The sequence below is a fragment of the Gopherus evgoodei genome, chromosome 5, assembly GCF_007399415.2.
Source record: "Gopherus evgoodei ecotype Sinaloan lineage chromosome 5, rGopEvg1_v1.p, whole genome shotgun sequence".
NCBI classification, from domain to species: domain Eukaryota; kingdom Metazoa; phylum Chordata; order Testudines; family Testudinidae; genus Gopherus; species Gopherus evgoodei.
In genome coordinates, this window is record NC_044326.1 from 82,504,121 (window position 1) to 82,522,933 (window position 18,813).

Below are 18,813 nucleotides of genomic sequence, written 5' to 3' on the forward strand. Positions count from 1 at the left end.
CAAATAACATCAAAAGGTGGAATTTGAACAGTGCTTTGCTGAACAAAGCCAGCTGGTTCCCATAATAGTCCCTTTCCATTCCATATTCTTTTTAAGACATATCATTGTCTGGCTATGCCAAAAGAATGACAGGAGACCTTAGATATGGGTTTAATCAGGCTGCAACTTTATTATTAGACAGATGTCTGGGACTAACCCGGTGGATAAAATGTGAGCAGTACAAGTGCAAAATGTATGTCTCTCCAGCGGATTCCCTGCTGGAACCTTAGTAATTCCAGCCAATTCCGGGGGGGTGGGGAAATGGCTTTCACCAGCTTCACCACCCCCAGCCTTTTCATCCAGGTTCCTCCAGCAAATCCCTTGCCAGGACTTTACCAACCACACCCCCTCATAGGAGGGGTTAAGGTGGACTATAATGATGGGGGGGGGTTGGCTCCCTGCTGTTCCAATCATAGGAGTCCCCAACTGCCCCTACTTTGCTCAATTACCAAGCACCTCTCCTTAATTCCTTTTCCAAGCCATTTTTTTGTTCTTTTGTGCCTTAATTTATGGAGTACCTGAACTGAACATCCATTATATACTTAAATAAAGTTGCGTTCTAAGTGAAAAGGGAGTGGCCAGGCCCAGCTGACCTTTTTAAACCCATCATTCCTACATGGTAAGTCATTTACCATGCTGGCAGCTCTTTCAGCAGCTTTACATCTCCCCTCTTCACCCAAGCCAAAAAGCATTGCCTTCTTCTCACGGCCAAGCAGCCAAACTCCTCCCTGCTTAAGTGCAGGGTGGCGATTTGCTGAACTTAATCGTTTACCTCAACTGCATTGAAGAATTTTTTAAAAGTCACACAAACTCTTACTGCAATATTCTAAAATATTCCTTGAAAAGGGACACTTAGGAATGGGAGCCCTCCTTTAACAAGTTAGAAAATGAGTGGGTACCTATGCTCTGAATTATACAATATATCACTTACAATACATAGTTTATATTTTTGTAGTAGGCTTCCTTTCAGAATGAATTGTTAGACTAACGCTGGGCCTTTTCAATGGTAAACCCACAAAATCTAGAGTATCGTCTCCTTTTCAACACATGAACATCCTTTACTCACAAGGAGGACATCACATAAGTCACATAGGAAATTTATAAAACTTTTACAACCCTTTTAAAATGCAATTATTGCTCTTGAAAGTCACTGTACAAATAGCATTGTTGGATCCAGTATTTGCCTGTCATAAATTCTCAACATAAGAAAAATTCAGTTAGAGAGGAAAGTTGCTTTTGTGGTGAAGTCATTGGACTGGGATTCCAGGAATGTGAGTTCAATCCCATTTTGCTTCAGATTTCCTGTCTGACGTGGGGCAAATCTAAATGACTTGCCCTAGGTCAAACATGAAATCTGAAGCATTCTGTCCCTCAGTTTCTCATCTGCAAAGTGTGAATAGTATTGTATTATTTCCTCTCTGTATGCGTTTTGGCCAGTGGATTTGTGTAGTCAACAATTGAACAGTCTCATTCTGCGCTCCTCCCAAAGGTCCCTGCACACTGTGGTGAAGTGAATCTCCACACAGTGTACAGTGTGATGTGCTAGGAGTGTCCCATCTTGCACAGCAGAACAACATTGTTTCTGATGGATTCAGATTCTCTCATAGCCACAAAGGGGGATGGAAGGCAGGCTTTACCTTTAATAAATGAAAACACTTATGCATTTGGAGGATGACTTCTAGATGGCTGTGGACATCTTAGTTCTCAGTCCTGCAAATACTTACACAAGTGGCACCTCCCCCCATCTCTGCCTGGTGGCTAGCTCACAGTAACTACTACCTTTTTAAAATAAGATACATCACTGTAACTCACCAAGGCAAGGTTCCCAAAACAACCTTATTCAGGGTGTGGAAAGCATTTGATTGAAAGCCTCTACATTCTGTTAGGGCCTGATTCTGCCACATTTACTCCCATTCAGTAGTACATTGCTGTGAGAGGAATCCCATTGACTTTAATAGGCTTAGTAACAGAATACTAGTACTTAGTGTGAATGGTTCATAACAGCATACTAGGTTTAATAGTTCGTTTTTTCTTTGTATGTTTCTTTCTTGTAGTGTGTAGCTACGGTTCATATACAAATGTGCTGTTTTTTATACAACAACATACTGATAAGAATTTTTTTAATCAAAAGCTTATCTGTATGGAAGAACAATTACATTGTGTGAGTACCAAGGATGCATTGTGTTTATCCTGCAGATGTTTACCTTTAAGGTAAAAGCTAGCCAACAAATATTTACTGTGCATGAGTTTTCCTTGTGTGTCTGATGACAGAGTGTGAGTGGACTCTTCCTGTTTCTAATCACATGGATTAGCATGTATTGTAACAACATCTTTAGGTACTGACAAAGGGATAATCACGATACACTCTTGTAGTCCTCACTCAGTTCTTGTCAGACTAAGCTTCTTGACTTAACATCAGTGGAGGTTTTGCTGAAATACTGAGGTCCTCTCCATGACCAGATGTGGACAAGAACCTGTGGCCATAGAAAGGGGGCTTCTGCCTCCCTATGGAGGTTGTAACAGAGCAGTCTGCCCCTCTATGGGCCAGGGACCTTAGGCCAGGCAGCTTTGTCCAATTGTAAGACCAAGCTGGGAAGCGGTCAGGTGATACTTATAAAGGGCTGAGAGATCTCAGTAGGAGGAGGGCTGCAAGAGGGAGGTTTGCTTCTGGGACTGGTCCTGAAGTGGAGAAAGGGGTGCTGAGTGAAATGTCACAAGATTCCTGTAACCTGTATTGGTCAAGGAAATAATTTTGTTTGTGCTACTTTCTACATTTTTCTGAATAAGAATACATTCTTTTGCAGTAGTAGAAAATGTTTAATGAACATTAATATATCTTCTGCCACCTATTTGAACACATTTGCTTATTCACTGGTAACATATAAATAAGTATAATTAATAAGACACTTTTGTTTTAAGACTTTAGTTACTTTAAAAATTTTCACTAAAGCTAAATTATTCTCTCCCGCCTCATATCTGATTTTGAATTGTTTTATAAGAAAAAGGAATGGATATTTCTGATATTGATCTATTTCTGGACTAACAAGATAGCTGTCAGTTACTTCCATCCTGAGATAAAGTACAAATGGTACAAAAGACACTTTCAAGGTTTTTTTAATGGGTCAGACAAAGGTTTATATTCAGCATGACTTCTCCAATTCAAGTCACAATATAGTCAGACATATAAACATTGATATTTTTGGTTCTCTTATGTAGAGACAAAATCAAATATCATGCACTGAAAGAAGTTAACTTTGATATGCACATGAAAACATTTGATGTTGTTCATTTGAATGACGATTATTGTGGAAAGAACGGTCTAATCTTCATACTCATCTTCTTCAATGAATACCATGACCCTTTCCAGTTCATCCATACAACTCCATCATCTGTGCCGTGTTTTGCCATATCCCAGCTGTACTGTCCTCCCCAATAGTATCTGCCATTGGGATTTGCTGAATGGCATCGATTGTACCACCAACCACCACCATCTTCTTTAGAACACTGTTTTCTTGGATCTGCATGAACCCTGGGAGATGGTGGGGAGGGAAGGGAAACACAGTTAACAGTATCAGATGCACTGTAACTAAACAATACAATACATTTTTACAAAATACAAAATTTAAAAAAATACAAAATTACTAACAATAGTTAAGAACCAGGCAGGCTGCAAAGAGCTACAAAAGATCTCTCAAAACTGAGTGACGAGGCAACAAAATGGCAGATGAAATGTAATGTTGATAAATGCAAAGTAATGCACATCAGAAAGCATAAGCCCAACTATACATATAAAATGATAGGGTCTAAATTAGCTGTTACCACTCAAGAAAGAGATCTTGGCGTCATTGTGGACAGTTCTCTGAAAACATCCACTCAATATGCAGTGGCAGTCAAAAAAGCGAACAGAATGCTGGGAATAATTAAGAAAGGGATAGATAATAAGACAGAAAATATCATATTGCCTCTATATAAATCCATGGTACGCTCACATCTTGACTACTGTGTGCAGATGTGGTCACCTCATCTCAAAAAAGATATATTAGAATTGGAAAAAATTCAGAAAACAGCAACAAAAATGATTAGGGGTATGGAACAGCTTCCATATGAGGAGAGATTAATAAGACTTGGACTTTGCAGCTTACAAATGAGACAGCTAAGGAGAGATATGACTGAGGTCTATAAAACCATGACTGATGTAGAGAAAGTAGATAAGGAAGTGTTGTTTACAACTTCTCATAATACAAGAACTAGGAGCCACCAAATGAAATTAATAGGCAGCAGGTTTAAAACAAATAAAAGGAAGTATTTCTTCACACAACGCACAGTGGAACTCCTTGCCAGAGGATATTGTGAAGGCCAAGGCCATAACACGGTTCAAAAAAGAACTAGATAAATTCACGGAGGATAGGTCCATCAAAGGCTATTAGCCAGGATGAGCAGGAATGGTGTCCCCAGCCTCTGTTTGCCAGAAGCTGGGAATGAGCGACAGAGGATGGATTACTTGATGATCACCTGTTCTGTTCATTTCCTCTGGAGTACCTGACACTGGCCACTGTCGGAAGACAGAATACTGAGCTAGTTGGACCTTTGGTCTGACCCAGTAGGGCACTTCTTATATCTTATATTCTTATTTGTGTGTGCATGTGTGCATGTATGAATCTGTGTTATCTGAACCTCAATATGTAGTAAAAGTTAGCACTGAACTTTCCACAGATGATTGATCATTTAGAGTGTGTTCGATACACTTCATCTGGGTATGTGTTATGAATAATAGCCTATAGTCTGAGCCCAAACAGCCAAAGAATCAATAATGAAAAGTTTAGGCTCAGAAGAAACATCCATCTACAATTAATCTTGAATGAGAGACCACCCCATTTGGCAATCTCCTGTTTTAAGAAACTATCCCAAAGAATTTGCAAACAAATAGTATACAATAATGCTGCATCTTTTTTGCAAGATAATTTTAGCTCATCAGCTAATACCTGACAGTTCTGTAAATGGTCACAGGATAGACCTAATTACATTCCTAACTAAAACTTATATGGGACCTGGTTTCAATAAGAGGCTGGACAGAAACAAGGTGTCAGAGAGAGTTCATGCACTAGACTTTCATTTCTGGATATCTGGGTTCAAATGCAACTTTGGAAGGAGGTGAAAATTATTCTGGCAACCTTATTCTAGTCTCTGCTGTATGTTTGTTTACCCCAAAAGGCCACCACAGAATTAGAAAAATCTGCTTCAGAAAAGTCAAAGATTTAAATAACTGGGATGCTGGAGGTGCATTGGCAGAAATGCACAGGAAAATTTGCACTATACCTGATTCTTTATTCTGATAAGCATAAAAAATGACACACATTTTAAAAATAACAACGTGAAAGAGTGCTTATGATAGATCACTCCAATGCACAATTTTTTTGCATGTCTATAGCCGAAAAAGATAGTGGTAGAGAAGAGAACTACCACATCAAATATTCTATACTAGCTACCACTGGCAGTCACTGCATAAGTCCATGCACAGTAATAAGGATTCACCTACTGTATTTAATTAAAAACTAAGAAAACTTGCACACATCGTTCCTATACTATGTCATATTGTGCATATGTGTTTCTAATGCAAATATCATTGTAACTTACTAGTACCGAACAACATGTAGCATATGGATTTGCCAACACAAGCAATTCCTCTATTAGTAAATATTATAATAGAGTAAATGACTATGTAAAAGGGTTAGAGGCATTTTAGAGGTATAGTGCCAAAGAGATTCTAAATTATGCACTTTATCACTAACAATTGAAATTCTTTCTATTCTTGATTAGGCAGTATTTATCCTTTAGAACAGGATATTTTGCTAATTTCAGCAGCAGATCTTTGTTTTTGGCTCAGCTGACTAAGGCCCAATGATCCTGCTCCTATTGACTTCAGTGTCAAAATTCTCATTGGCTTCAGTGACAGCAAGATTGGGGCCATAATCTCATGAGTTAATGTGAATGATAATACAGTGTCCAAAGGTGCCAGTCTGTGGGCACTGATGTGATTTTTAGAACAACTTCAACCCCCTACTCCAGTGTGCCTGCAGGTGCTCTGTATTTGATTCTGGTACAGCTCTAGTCTAAATCATAATTTCATTTGGCCAGATTCTGCTCTTGGATACTTCAGTGGCGCAGTGCATGCATTTGGCTGATGACTAGCAGATAGTAAACATATTCTAAGAGATTGTGACATTTTGCAGAATTAGCGCATATTAGCCTGTTCTGAAAGACTGTAGAACAATCCATACCCGGATGCACATAAAGCAGTAAGATTTCCAATTTGATAGCTTTATCCTGATATTAAAAAAAATTGATAATGCAAGTACATACCATCCATCATTGTCTCTATCAAAAGTGCTGAAGAACATGCCATTGTGAACTGTCATTGTTCTGTTCTCGCCGTACAGTTGTGAAGCTCCATCCATAAGAGCATTGCCAGCTGTGCCTTTATAGTTACTAACTGATATCTGATACTTGTTTGCCTCATTTTGTATGGTGAATCCTCCATAATGAGCTGAAACCTTATCACCATTCCAGTCCTCCATTTCAATTAAAACTTCAGTGGGTCCCATTTTGGTAAGCTGGCTGATTTTGTCATTTCCAAGCCAATATTCACCTGACAACCAATAAAAGGAAACTCAGTGAAACCACTTTCAGAATATGTTTTAAGGCAACTTTACTATTTCTCATAAATCTGCTACAGTTAATGAACATCCTTTGAATCAAGTGTGGACAGTTTTAAGAAACCCGAGAAAAAAGTTTTAATAAAAGAAGCACTTTAAGGTTTATATTCAGAATTTTACCTGGAGTATCACAGTATTTTTTCCCTCCACTTTTTGCAATATTTCCAAATCCTTTTTTGTATGCATCCCATGTTCTCCCAAAGCCAACACTGCCATCTTGGCGGTTCTGAATTAAAGTCCATCCTGCAGGGGCAACAATATTTGAATTAAATTGCAATTAACAAGAGAACAAATAGTGTTAGTGTGTAATCCTGCTCCTGTTTGCATCAAGGGGTGTGTAAGAGGAGCTGGAGGGTCTGGGACTAGCCAACCCTGATTACTGAAAGAGGCACAACTCAAGAGACATCAGGTGATTACCCTGGATAGAGCAGCTGGAAGCTGCAGTGAAGGGGGTGGATGGATGGGTGCTCACTCAGGGAGAGCAAAGACTCCCAGGAGTGTGCAGGTTCCAGCAGAGTCCTGGTATCTGGAACTAAAACTTCAGCTAGGAAATAGCCAGCTAAGGCAGGAGAGATCCTGAGCAAGCAAGGGGACAAAAAGAAAGGGACTGCAAAGCTCTCCAGGAAAGGAGGCCTGGGAGAGACCCGAGCAAGCAGGAGGCAAAAAGGTCTCCCTAGGCAGAAAGACCTGGGAGTAGGAAGAGGAATGTTTGTCTGTTGGACTTTAATTTGGGACTGTATGTTTTATTTTTAGTTTATGTTCTGTGAGTAAATCCAGACCCAAAGAATGGGTATTCTGACCACAGAAAAAATGTATGGAGTCTGTGTAAGGAGTTTTAAAATGGGGGAAACAGAGGCAGGGCACTGCAGAGTGACCTCTGACCACAAGGGGGATCTCAGGAGAAAGTCAACCCTACTACAAGGAGCTTTGCCATTGACTTCAACTGGAGCAGGACTGAACCCTTAGGGTATGTCTATACAGGAAAGAAAAACCTATGGCTGGCCCATGACAGCAGACTCATGATCGTAGGGCTCGGGATCATGGGTCTGTTTCATTGCTGTGTAGACTTCTGGGCTTGGGCTGGAGCTCGGGCTCTAGGACCCTGCAGAGTGGGAGGATCCCATATCGTAAGGGTCTACTTCTACCACCCTACTAACATTAAGTGGGACCATATCTTGTGAGTCAGGCTGGAAAATGGAGGCCTAAAGGAACGTGTTTGGTCCCTTATTACATATGTGATCACAGTACTAATGAAGAAAAAGTGCAATCTTTGGAGTGTTGTCATAGCTGTTTATGACAAGTGTGCACTTTCTGAAATAATCTATAAATAGTTAAACTGTTGTGCTAGCCTGAATGTCTATCTCCATGTCAGAAGCAAAGAATGCTTGTAACATTTTCATACTTGGCTAGATATTTACTTAGTTGTGAGTTAGGGGTGACGAGTAGATGTGCTGCCCCAGGAGGAGTGCTGGGAGGCAGAGCAAGTCTCAGAGGCACAATTCTTCCCATTTTCCCCTCGTGCTTGGGGCATAGAGGGAAGAAGTAGAATCACAGAATCATAGGAATGAAGAACTAGAATGGATCTCAGTAGGTCAGCTAGTCCAGTCCCCTGCACTGAGGTAGGACTAAGTATTTTCTAGACTGGCAATACTCAGACCTCAGTAGTTCAGGACCAAATTAGCGATCAACATTACCCAAAAGAGCTACTGTATGTTAATTCATTGTTTCGTTCACTATAATATTATATGTTCATATTTAAACAATATGACGGGGAAATATTTAGTTTATATCTGTATTATTCTCACAGCAAAATGACAGACCACATATTATTATTTTATCAACCACAATTGGTTAATAACATAGTAAAAGCATCCTGATTGGTTAATAACTTAGATTGGTTAATAATTAAATCACAAAGTGTTTTCATATCATGTGCTGCAAAGAGCCACAGGAAACACATTAAAGAGCCACTTGCGGCTCACGAACCTCAGTCTGAGCATCACTGGTCTCGACCATCCCCAACAGGTATTTGTCTAACCTATTCTTAAAAACCTTCAGTACCAGAGATTGCACTGTAATTTGTTTCAGTGCTCAACTACCCTTACAATTAGGAACAAATTACCCAGTGAGGTTGTGGAATCTCCATCACTGGAGGTTTTAATACATTGCAGGCCTTGAAAGTGTGGCAAGTTACTCCCCTCCATGCACCCAGCCAACTCCTCTGGCCAATGAATGGGGTAGGGTGGGAAAGTGAGCCAAAGATCCCCGATCTGCCCATTCCTTCCACTTGCTCCAATTGGGGAGGCATCTGGGGCTCAGTCCTTGCACTCTGCACAGAGCCTGGACCCAATCTCCAGGAAGTCCTAACACAGCCAACCTGGAGGAGGTAGAGGTGGGGGCAGTCATATGCTCTTCTTGCTCCCTAGCACAATTGTGATATGGCACTTCAATCTAGCACAGTAAAATATTCAATGAGTCAAAATTTCATCTACCAAGCCCAATCAGTGACAATCCAACAATTCTTTCTCACTTATTAGAGAAAGATCCTACTATGGATGGGGTCACCTTCACTCCAGCACTCAGAGCCCTCAGCACGTAGTTCTCAAAACTTTCTGTAGATGACATTCTGGCAGGGCTGCCCTGAGGATTCAGGGGGTCTGGGGCAAAGCGGGCGAGCTGCAGCAGCACTGAAGGCCCCCCCTGCCGCCGAAATGCTGCCAAAGACCCGGACCCCTGCCAGGTCAGGGCTCGTGGGGCCCCTGAGGGGCCCAGGGCCTGGGGCAAATTAACCTACTTGCCGACCCCCGCCCCCAACCCCCCAGGCGGCCCTGCATTCTGCAGTGGTTCACAAGCCATAGCATGAGAACAGTTGCTTTGGATTAACTAATAATTAGTGCCAAAAGTTATAATCTCAGATGAGCACAAATACAAAGAAATACAGGACCAGTGCAAATTCATTTTTGTGAAAATTTATAGTTATCCCTGTCACAGCACCATAGTTTATCTCACACTTACCTCCTTTTGTTGTGGTCATATCACAATATACCTTGTACGGTCTGAAGAAAGCATCAGGCTGAATGAGGTACATTTCAGATGACTCACCTCCTTTTCTGATAATATCTTCACATTCTGCAATCATAAATCAACAGTTTATGTTTCTGAGGGATCATGAAAATCTAGTAGAACAATCCTCTTCATAAAGACAATAATTAACAGAATAGATTTCTATTTACTAATTATACAGGAATATCTTACAAACATCTAATTCTGCTTGATTTCACTTTGATTTAAATTATAAATTAAAATGACATAAGAAGGAATCACAAAAGAAAGAATAATATACCTGTATTGTCCCACAATCCCTTATAAAATGAGATTTTCAAAAACTCCTTGATGACAGGTCCCACTGACGCACAATGCCTTTCTGAAAGTCAGTGGGATTCATGCCCCTAAATCACTTAGGTGCTTTTGAAAATCCCACCCACAAAAGATAAATAAGATAGGTAATACATATGATTTTCCATACGGGATCAGGCCAGTGGTCCATCAGCTATGGTATCCTGATTGGTGACTGGTGTCATATGCTTTGGAGGAATGAGAACATGTGCCCATAATGCATCTGTCCAGTTGTACATTGATATAAATGACAGAAGGGAGAGATTTCTATATGTGTAAATGAGTTACCTTTGCCTGACACCACTGGGATATTACAGGAAACAATGCATGAAGAGCGGCAATTGTCCATTTGGGATGCTATAGCATTTTCCAGTTTTTGTATCTTTTTGTGTAAGGTATCCACAACTGAACGGAGCACTCGGAGGCTAGACGGGATGTTGTTGTCCATGTTCTCTCTGATGTATGTATAGTGCTGCTCTATTTCTGTGTGGTACTGAGAAACTATATTTTCATTATCTAGAAAAGAGAATGTATAACAATTGTCACAATTTTCAACATTTTCCAACTAGCATATTCTAATCCAAATTATAAATCATGAACCAGCCAGTATTATTATATACTTCTGCTGTAGAAATGAAAAGAGTGCTCTGTGTGTCCTTTCCCTCTCTTCCCTGATTTCACAGTGTACAAAGAGCTTTAGCCCCTGTAACAGGGATATACTTTGTATTATGGCTCAGTATAAATGGACAAATTTCTTCTGCCAAAGACCTGTAGTAAACACCCTCACAGAAGCTTATTATGGTTGTCCAGGAGCTGGGGACATCTAGGGTACGTCTATACTAGAATAAAAGACATGCAGTATGGCTGTGGCTGGTCTTGATCAGCTGACTTGGGTTCACAGGCTCAGGCTATGGGACTAAAAATAGCTGTGTAGACGTTCAAGCTCAGGCTGGAGCCCAGAAATTTTACAGTGCCGCAGCCCGAGCTCTGTGATCCCGAGTCAGCTGACCTGGGCCAACTGCAGGTGTTTAATTGTTGGGTAGACACAGGCCTAAGGGTCCAATGCAAGTTTTACCTTTGACTTCATCAAAAGCAGGATCAGGTCCTTGGCCCCTCAGCTAGGATTTTTTAGATTTAGTTTTATGGACTTGTGACACCTTAGCTACTTAGACCGATGCTCCTATCTGAAACCTTTTTTAACAAGCCCTATATATTTAGTACTTGTAGCAATGCAAATTTGTCTGTAATACTGATTTACTGCAATGATGCATAACAATAATGTACCTTTTACTTGTTTTTGTCTTCTTGCCAGTTTATCTTCTAATGTATTCATGTACTCATAGAATGTTGAAGAGGTTTCGGACTGTTTCTCTACTTTGTTCTTTAGGTCCCGAATGTCGGATTTCACACTTTTTTCCTGTTTTACCAATGCAGTTTGCAACTCACACCCAGTTGGACACAACACTCCCTAAAAAAGCAGGGGGAAAGAGTCAACTACAAATGCTGTAGATTAGGGCCAAGGTTTATAAAACTAGGCGCCTAAAGTTAGGTTCCCAATCTCATATTTTGGCACCTAAACAAGTAACCAGATTTTAAAACCTGCTGAGCATCTAGCAAATCTAGGCCATTTATTTAGTTGTCTCAATATGGTCTCAAAATACTTCAGACATTCAATTTCTTGGAAAAAACCTGCCATCTTAAATGGAGAAAACAGGCTCAAGCTCCAATAGGGAATCCCCTCTGATAGCTCATTAAAGTTCTGGGAGGGAGAGACTCCGTAATATCCCTGATCCACCACATGCTTTTGGCTAATTTTTCTGGATTACCAACTGTTCATGGTTTAACCATCTGCAGCTACAAAAATTATGATTCATCAAGCACTACAGCCATATCAGGTACCCAAAAATATTGAGATATATGTCCCCCACATAATCACAGAATTAAGTATTAACTTTACTCTGGTACGTAAGGTCTGAGTATCTTTCATGTGAAACAACCATACACTTTTTTTTTTTTAAATTATCTCCTCTGGAAGCTTGCACTATTATTATAGCATCAGTCACTATTCCTCTTAAGGATGAAAATGTACCAAAACAGATGAAAAAAATACAAAAGCACCAAATTTTGAAGCAGTATGAGACAGAAAGTACCCAACCTACTAAAGGCCTCCAAAATAATCCTGCATTTCTGATTAACTGAACTTTAACAAACTTGTTTGAGTCATCTCTAGTTAGAAGTAATAAGTTCTCAGATACTAAGATGCCTAGCAACATGGTCACAATTTATGCTTTTTACTGGAGACTAAAAGTGAGGTAATGTGGTGCACAACTGGTTCAGTATAGGGAAGTTAGCATTCTATTAGACATACTACTTGTCTTTGCATACACTTCCCACCTAAAGGTGCTTGGGTTGAAGACTGATAGTAGAATGTAATGAATGCTTGAAGAATATAAAAAGAGGGGGGATTCCTTTGAATACTGGACAGCTGGACAGAGCCATGCAGTACAGGATAGATGCAAAAATGTTTGATAGTGAAGATGCCCTGGATAATATATGATGTTAAAGCAGATCTGTGCTATATCTTTCTTTCAATTAATAATGCCTAAAGATACAGCTACATATTTCCATCTTCATTCCTTTCATCTCTAGGGTAATGAATCAGTGGGGTTGGGAGTGAGAAGTGAACCCTTGGCTCCTCTTACTCCACTGCACCTCTCCAATGAATGGCTCCTCAAGTGGAGGGCAGCATCTCAATTGCAGTCCCTATGCCTCCTCAACCACAGGTCTTGCAATTCTAGCCAGCCATTTTGCAGGCCATGAAGAGTGAGAAGAGAGGCTCCTTATTCCTTCCTTCCCAATGCACAGCCATGTAAGTGATGGAGAGCACAATCTAGATCATAATTATTTACATTCATCATTCAGGGATCAGTTCTGCCTCCCTGCTCATCATAAGTAGGATCTGACTCAACAAATAATCCCATGAAATCAGCAAGACTACTTGCTCAACCAGGTACTACTCAACATAAGCAAGGGAGAGCCAGAGATGAAAGTAAGCTGGTACAGGCTGATATGGAAGGCTGGTAAGAAAAGGAGACTGACTGAGGGAGGGAGAGAGAAGCCTGCTTCCTGCATAAGACTAGTTTAAACTCAGCTGTTCCCTGATGGTTCAGCCCCCAGGGCTAGGTTTCTGGCATCCTTGTTAATTTCACTCACAGTAGCTGGGGGGAGGGGGTTGAGGGGAGGGTGTGTTTGACCATGGCAGGGGCAGTCCTTTTCTGCCCCCGGGATGAGGGGATCTCTCCAATACTAATATACACAACAAATACAAGCATTTGGCTGCACAGCTTAAATCCAGAGCTAATAAAAGCAGGTGGAAAGGGAAAACTCACTGTCACATTGGTTTCTCATCTCCTCCCTCCCCCTCCTCCAGCCAGGCTGCAGACAAGGCTCTGCTTTATCCCCCTCCCCCACCCCCAGCAGGGGTTCTCCTCTAGGCTCTAGCTTGCAGTAGGGACACTGGCTGAGATACTTGCTGCTGCTGCTGCCTGCAAAAGAACAGTTTGAACTCAGCTGTTCCCTGTGCAGTTCAGTGCCCAGAGTTAGGAGCCATTTCTGGCATCCTTGTTAATTTCACTCTCAGTTGTTGTTGGGTGTGTGTGACCATGGCAGGAGCAGTTCTCTTCTGCCCCCGGGACTAGGGGATCTCCTAAACACAATCAAAATCAGGAACCATTTCCAAGTTCAAATCTATCCCATTCACTCCCCAGCAGAGGATCATGGTTGTGATGTCCAAACTGCTTGCAGATCCTCTTTGAAATGTTACTGTTTAAAAAAAAACAACACAAAAAACATGGAGAACCTGGTGGAAAGATGTGTCATGATGATTAGGGTTTATTTTGGGCAAAGCAATTTTGCTAAAGCAACTAAAGATTCACAGGGAAAGCAAATAGCCCCCATAGACAAAACCACAAAGGGATTGGAGGGGAAAACTGAATATTCAGGGAAATTATTGTGCCTCCTTTGAAAGAAATGGTAGTTTTCATTCCAATCCACCCTCTTTATATATTGATTCAAACACCTGAAATGTCCTTAGGACATCAGGTGCAATCTCAGAGCTCTTTTTGTTTTGTCCTGCCTGCAGAGTGCAGAGGCTGAAATTGACAAAACTTTCTCTAAATATCTTGTATATTTCATGAAGGCTATTCCAGTTGTCGTTCATTCACCCCTGACTCCCTCCCCTCCCTCGCCGGGCTCCCTCTCTGGCTGGCTGGCTGGCTGTGGTTTTTGCCTTGGTTACACTCTTTGGCAGACCCAGCCCAGTGGCACCTGCTGGCTCTCTGCAGGCAGCAGCCCACAGGGGCCGGTTGCAGGGGTCGCTGCTGGTCGGTGGCAGGCTGCAGCTGCATTGTTTGTGACACATTCATACACATACACATACATACAGTCGGAGGTGAAAGTAAGCCGGTCCGGTCTGGTCCGGCATACTGGCAAGAGCCAGTACACCGTGTTGGACCGCATCGACTTCCACGGCAGGGATTGAAATGTCTCTGGGCTGCCCACGGCTGAGCTGAGGCGGGGATTTAAAGGGCTCAAAGCTCCCCATGGCTGCGGGCAGCCCAGAGACATTTCAATCCAAGCCATGGCTCTGGTGGCCAGACTGGGGCCAGGATTTAACGGGCTCCGGGCTTCCCTCAGCGGCAGGAGCTCGGAGCCCTTTAAATCCCTGCCCCAGCCCTGCAAATCTTGGGGTTCCCCCTGGCGGCAAGAGCCGGGGGTCCCCGCCACCCTGCAGCTGGGAGCCCCTGGTTGATTTAAAGGCCCTGGGTCTCCCAGCCACAGCTGGTTCCTCAGGGCCTTTAAATCTTGAGAGGCCACACCTCTTCCGGATGAGGCCACGCCCCCCTCAGGACTTCGGCAGTACCGGTAAGTCCTGTAAGTTGCTTTCACCCCTGGGGAGAGCAGAGTTGGTCTGTCAGTGAACTACAATGGTCACTTTTCGGTGTTTGGTTGATTAAGAAAACTGTTCTTCACAACTGTTAAAGAAAGAGAAAAATATTAAAGGGCACAACAGTTTAAAAAGATGAGTTCTGAAAAAATAGTGATGACTAATGTTTCTGGAGGGGTATCATCAAAGCACTAGAATGGGAAGTGCATCGAATTCACTGTAACCACCTGAATGCTACTGAGCTTTCCAAGCACAAGATACCTGCTGAGCTGCAGGTAGTACCATTGTGAGGTTTAGTACATTTCTGAAAGCAGGGATACAATTACTATCTGTCTCCACTGCAATTACAAGGCAAATACACCTACTAGCTCATCTGATGCATGCCTGCAGCCTCCTGCATCAGGATAAATGACACTTTCTTTCTTCTGGCCCCAAGTGGGTGGTTTTGTTGGACGAGCCTGATATCCACCTTTACTAATGGGAGGAGGAGCTGGTCTGAGAGTTGGTGTTGGCTCCCGTCTTTTATCTACTGGTCTGTGACCTCGAGCATCCACTTTTTCGCCATTAGCCTACACAAAGCCAGAGGGAGAAAAAACTCTTTATAATTAGGATAATTATTTTAAAAACATGTACATCAACTGCATAAAATATAAAAATAGCATACATCAGTTTATTAGCATATTTTAGGTATCATTTTGCCTTCTATCTCTCACATTTTAGTCTCAAGAAATACACTAATTCCTTGCGGGAAAAAGACCTGAGTATCATTTTGGGTAGCTGAATGAAAACATCTGTTCAATGTACTTTGGCATTAAAAAAGTGAACAAATTGTTAGGACAGTTAAAAGATGAAATTGAAACCAATACTGAAAATATTGTAATTGCCCTATAATACTAGCCTCCCATCTCAAAACAGAAATAGCAAAAATAGAAAAGGTTCATAAAAAATAAATAGCAAGAAACTTAAACCTGATAAAAGAAATAGATTATTTTGCACAGCTCATGGCCACTGGACATGGAGCTTCAAGTTATTAGTAGGATTCAAAAAAGAATTAAGCATCCGGATAACAATCCTCTGAATAAGGGAAATAGGATAGACCAAAATATTCAGATCTGATCCTTCACACCCTAACTGTGAGTAGCCCAGTGAGGGCAATGAAACTACTCTCACAAGTAAGACTCACATGTGTAATGGCTGCGAGATCAAACTCTTAGAAACATCAGAAATAAGCGGTATACATTAGAAAATGGCTGGGAAGTTATATGGTAAAATAGTATATCAGAAAGATATTCAATTTATAGACCCAGCCAATTATGCCACATATGAAATAATTTCTTATTTTTGAACCTGGTATTCATTTGTTTAGGGATTTGTACAAGATTTTTTAAAATCCAATTTTAAATCAAATATTGACTTATCTTAAATTTCTTTCCTTAAGCAAAATTAATATACCAGCTATACACATTTTTATGCTTTAATTTTAGACTGGCCTTGGTGGGTTTTTTGTTTGTTTGTGTTTTTTAATTCTGTTTCAGAATGTTACCTCTCTCTTTCTAACTCCAGTGCAGTATGAACTGGGAACCAGTTCCTTCCTTTTGTTGCTTATTTAGAGCCTGATTCAAAGCCCACTGAATCAAAGGAAAGACCTCATTGACTTCAATAGTCTCAAGGCATTATTTAACACACATTTTGCTATTCTTTTACTTACGCAGAGTTTGTTTCTCATGCTCTTAAATAAATGTTAAAATTGCTAAATAAACGTCCTTACTTGAATATGTCTGAACATGTAATTAAATCCAATCTTACCCTGGGAGCGTTGTCACTTTCCTACAAAGAAGAGAGAGAGGAAGAAGGAAAATCGTCAGAGAACAGAGGAAAAAAACCCTACAGTTTGCTGTTACATATATGAGAAAAAAAATTACAATTTTCCTTGAACACCTTAAGCTGATGATGAATATGTTTGTGAGATAATTAAACATTTTATTTTGTAATTTAACTAAATTAAAAAGCTTATAAAGTCATACATACAACTAAGATCAAGCATTACTATTGTTATTATTAATTATTATCATCATTACTACAACCTCATCATCATAATCTAGAGAAGCCAGGGATCTAACTGTGGAAACACAGAGCAGACTCAGCAATAGCAGTTTCATGATGCTGGCTTGCTTAAACATCTTGGTAACCTTCCCTGCTGAAGGTACTGACAGTGAAAGGCACTTTGTGTTCATATATATACCTGACAGTCTGAAGTCTCCTGGCTTGCTAATGATAGGTCTAACCAAAAGAAGAGTTATCGTTCCACTGTTAATATTTAATCTCTTTGTTCACTTCGTGCCTGAACAAATTCCCCAGTTGAGCAATACTCTACATGGACACTGGCCCTTTATCTACATGTTACACATCCCCCATGTTCTGTGGCATAGTTTAATATATACATCCTGAAATATCACCTCTTCCTCAATTATTTTTCCTAAAAATCATTAGCCTTTTGAAACACCTGAAAAGGTGCACATCCAACCGACTGAGTTGAGGGAAATAATGTTAAATGTCACAAAAAAACAAAGTTACTTACTTTCTCCTCTTGGAAGTCTTTGACTTTTTTTAAATATTTCATTAACTATGTACCAAAATCATATAGTACACAACATAAGCTACATTGTTCAGTGCATACTTCAACACATTTCTATGATTATCAAACCTCGGGAAGGCTATTGAGGCAAGTACATGATGCTTACAGGATAACGATCTTTCTTACTGCAGCACTTAGGGGTCCTGATCAGGTTAGAGTCCCAATGGGCTAGGAACCACACACACAAATATAAAGGTGATCTGCCCCGAAGAGCTTACAAATATAGCCGTTATCCAGCAGAGCACTATAGCATTTCAGTTTCAATGGACTACTCATGAACTTAAACGTTCAGCACATTCTTAAGTACTTTGTTAGTTTGGGGCCTATCGATAATAATTAATATAATTTAATTGATAAAAGTTGATTCACTAATATCTTCAATTTTTTTTAAAAGTCTGATTTCCAAAATGCTCAGCACCCACAACTGGAGCCAGAATGTTCAGAAGAGCTCAGCTTCCTTTTACTCACCTAAGTAATGTGGCCAGTTTTTGAAACTGCTCAGTACCCAACTGTTGTCAGTGGGATTCACTGAATGCTGAGCCCTTTTGAAAAGCCATTAAGATGCCTAAAAGGAAGCTGAGTACCTTTCATAATCTAGACCAATTTACAACCTATGCAGATTTTAAAAACACAAAACAAAAAAAAAAATTGGAACACAACCAAAAGTGAGAGAACAAACTTGCAAACCCTTTTTAAGAAAGTTCATTGGCATCATACGGGCTACCAATTGAGTTGACTAGTGCTCACAAAATTGTTGGCAGAATCAGACCCAGGATATGCAACATAACTCCTGGGATAAACAGGAAGAATGGGAGGCCGAAAAAGATCCAGCTGACTCATAAGTGTCCTGATTAATGTTGGTGTTATTAGAAGAGATTGAGGATGGTTTAAGTAAGCAAATATTTGAAAACCCATCACAGATGAGCACTACCCCACTGGGTATATTATATCAGAAATACAAACTTGGGCCTCATTTACCCTCACTAAAACAAAATCCTTAGTAAATCTTTTTTACTCCAAGATGTGCTTGTGTAACCAAGAAAGTTCTGAAAATATTCATTTTAACCGTAAAACCTGACTTCTTT

The 18,813-nt window shown here is 40.6% G+C and overlaps 1 protein-coding gene across 3 annotated transcripts; it reads right to left on the reverse strand.

Moving 5' to 3' along the window:
- Nucleotides 1-3,339: 3,339 nt before the first annotated feature.
- On the reverse strand, nt 3,340-17,273 carry FGB (fibrinogen beta chain). 3 transcript variants are annotated; one of them, XM_030564155.1, is made up of 9 exons: nt 17,178-17,273; nt 16,900-16,920; nt 15,459-15,662; nt 11,433-11,616; nt 10,437-10,664; nt 9,768-9,881; nt 6,873-6,995; nt 6,400-6,685; nt 3,340-3,568 (listed from the first exon to the last, which is right to left on the reverse strand). In XM_030564155.1, the coding sequence occupies exons 1-9, from the start codon at nt 17,271-17,273 to the stop codon at nt 3,340-3,342; spliced, it is 1,485 nt and encodes a 494-aa protein (XP_030420015.1). The 3 variants fall into 3 exon arrangements, with proteins under 3 accessions (XP_030420015.1, XP_030420016.1, XP_030420014.1); XM_030564156.1 differs by lacking the exon at nt 16,900-16,920 and having other exon boundaries at nt 17,178-17,252; XM_030564154.1 differs by lacking the exon at nt 16,900-16,920 and having other exon boundaries at nt 17,136-17,252.
- Between the last annotated feature and the right edge of the window lie 1,540 nt (nt 17,274-18,813).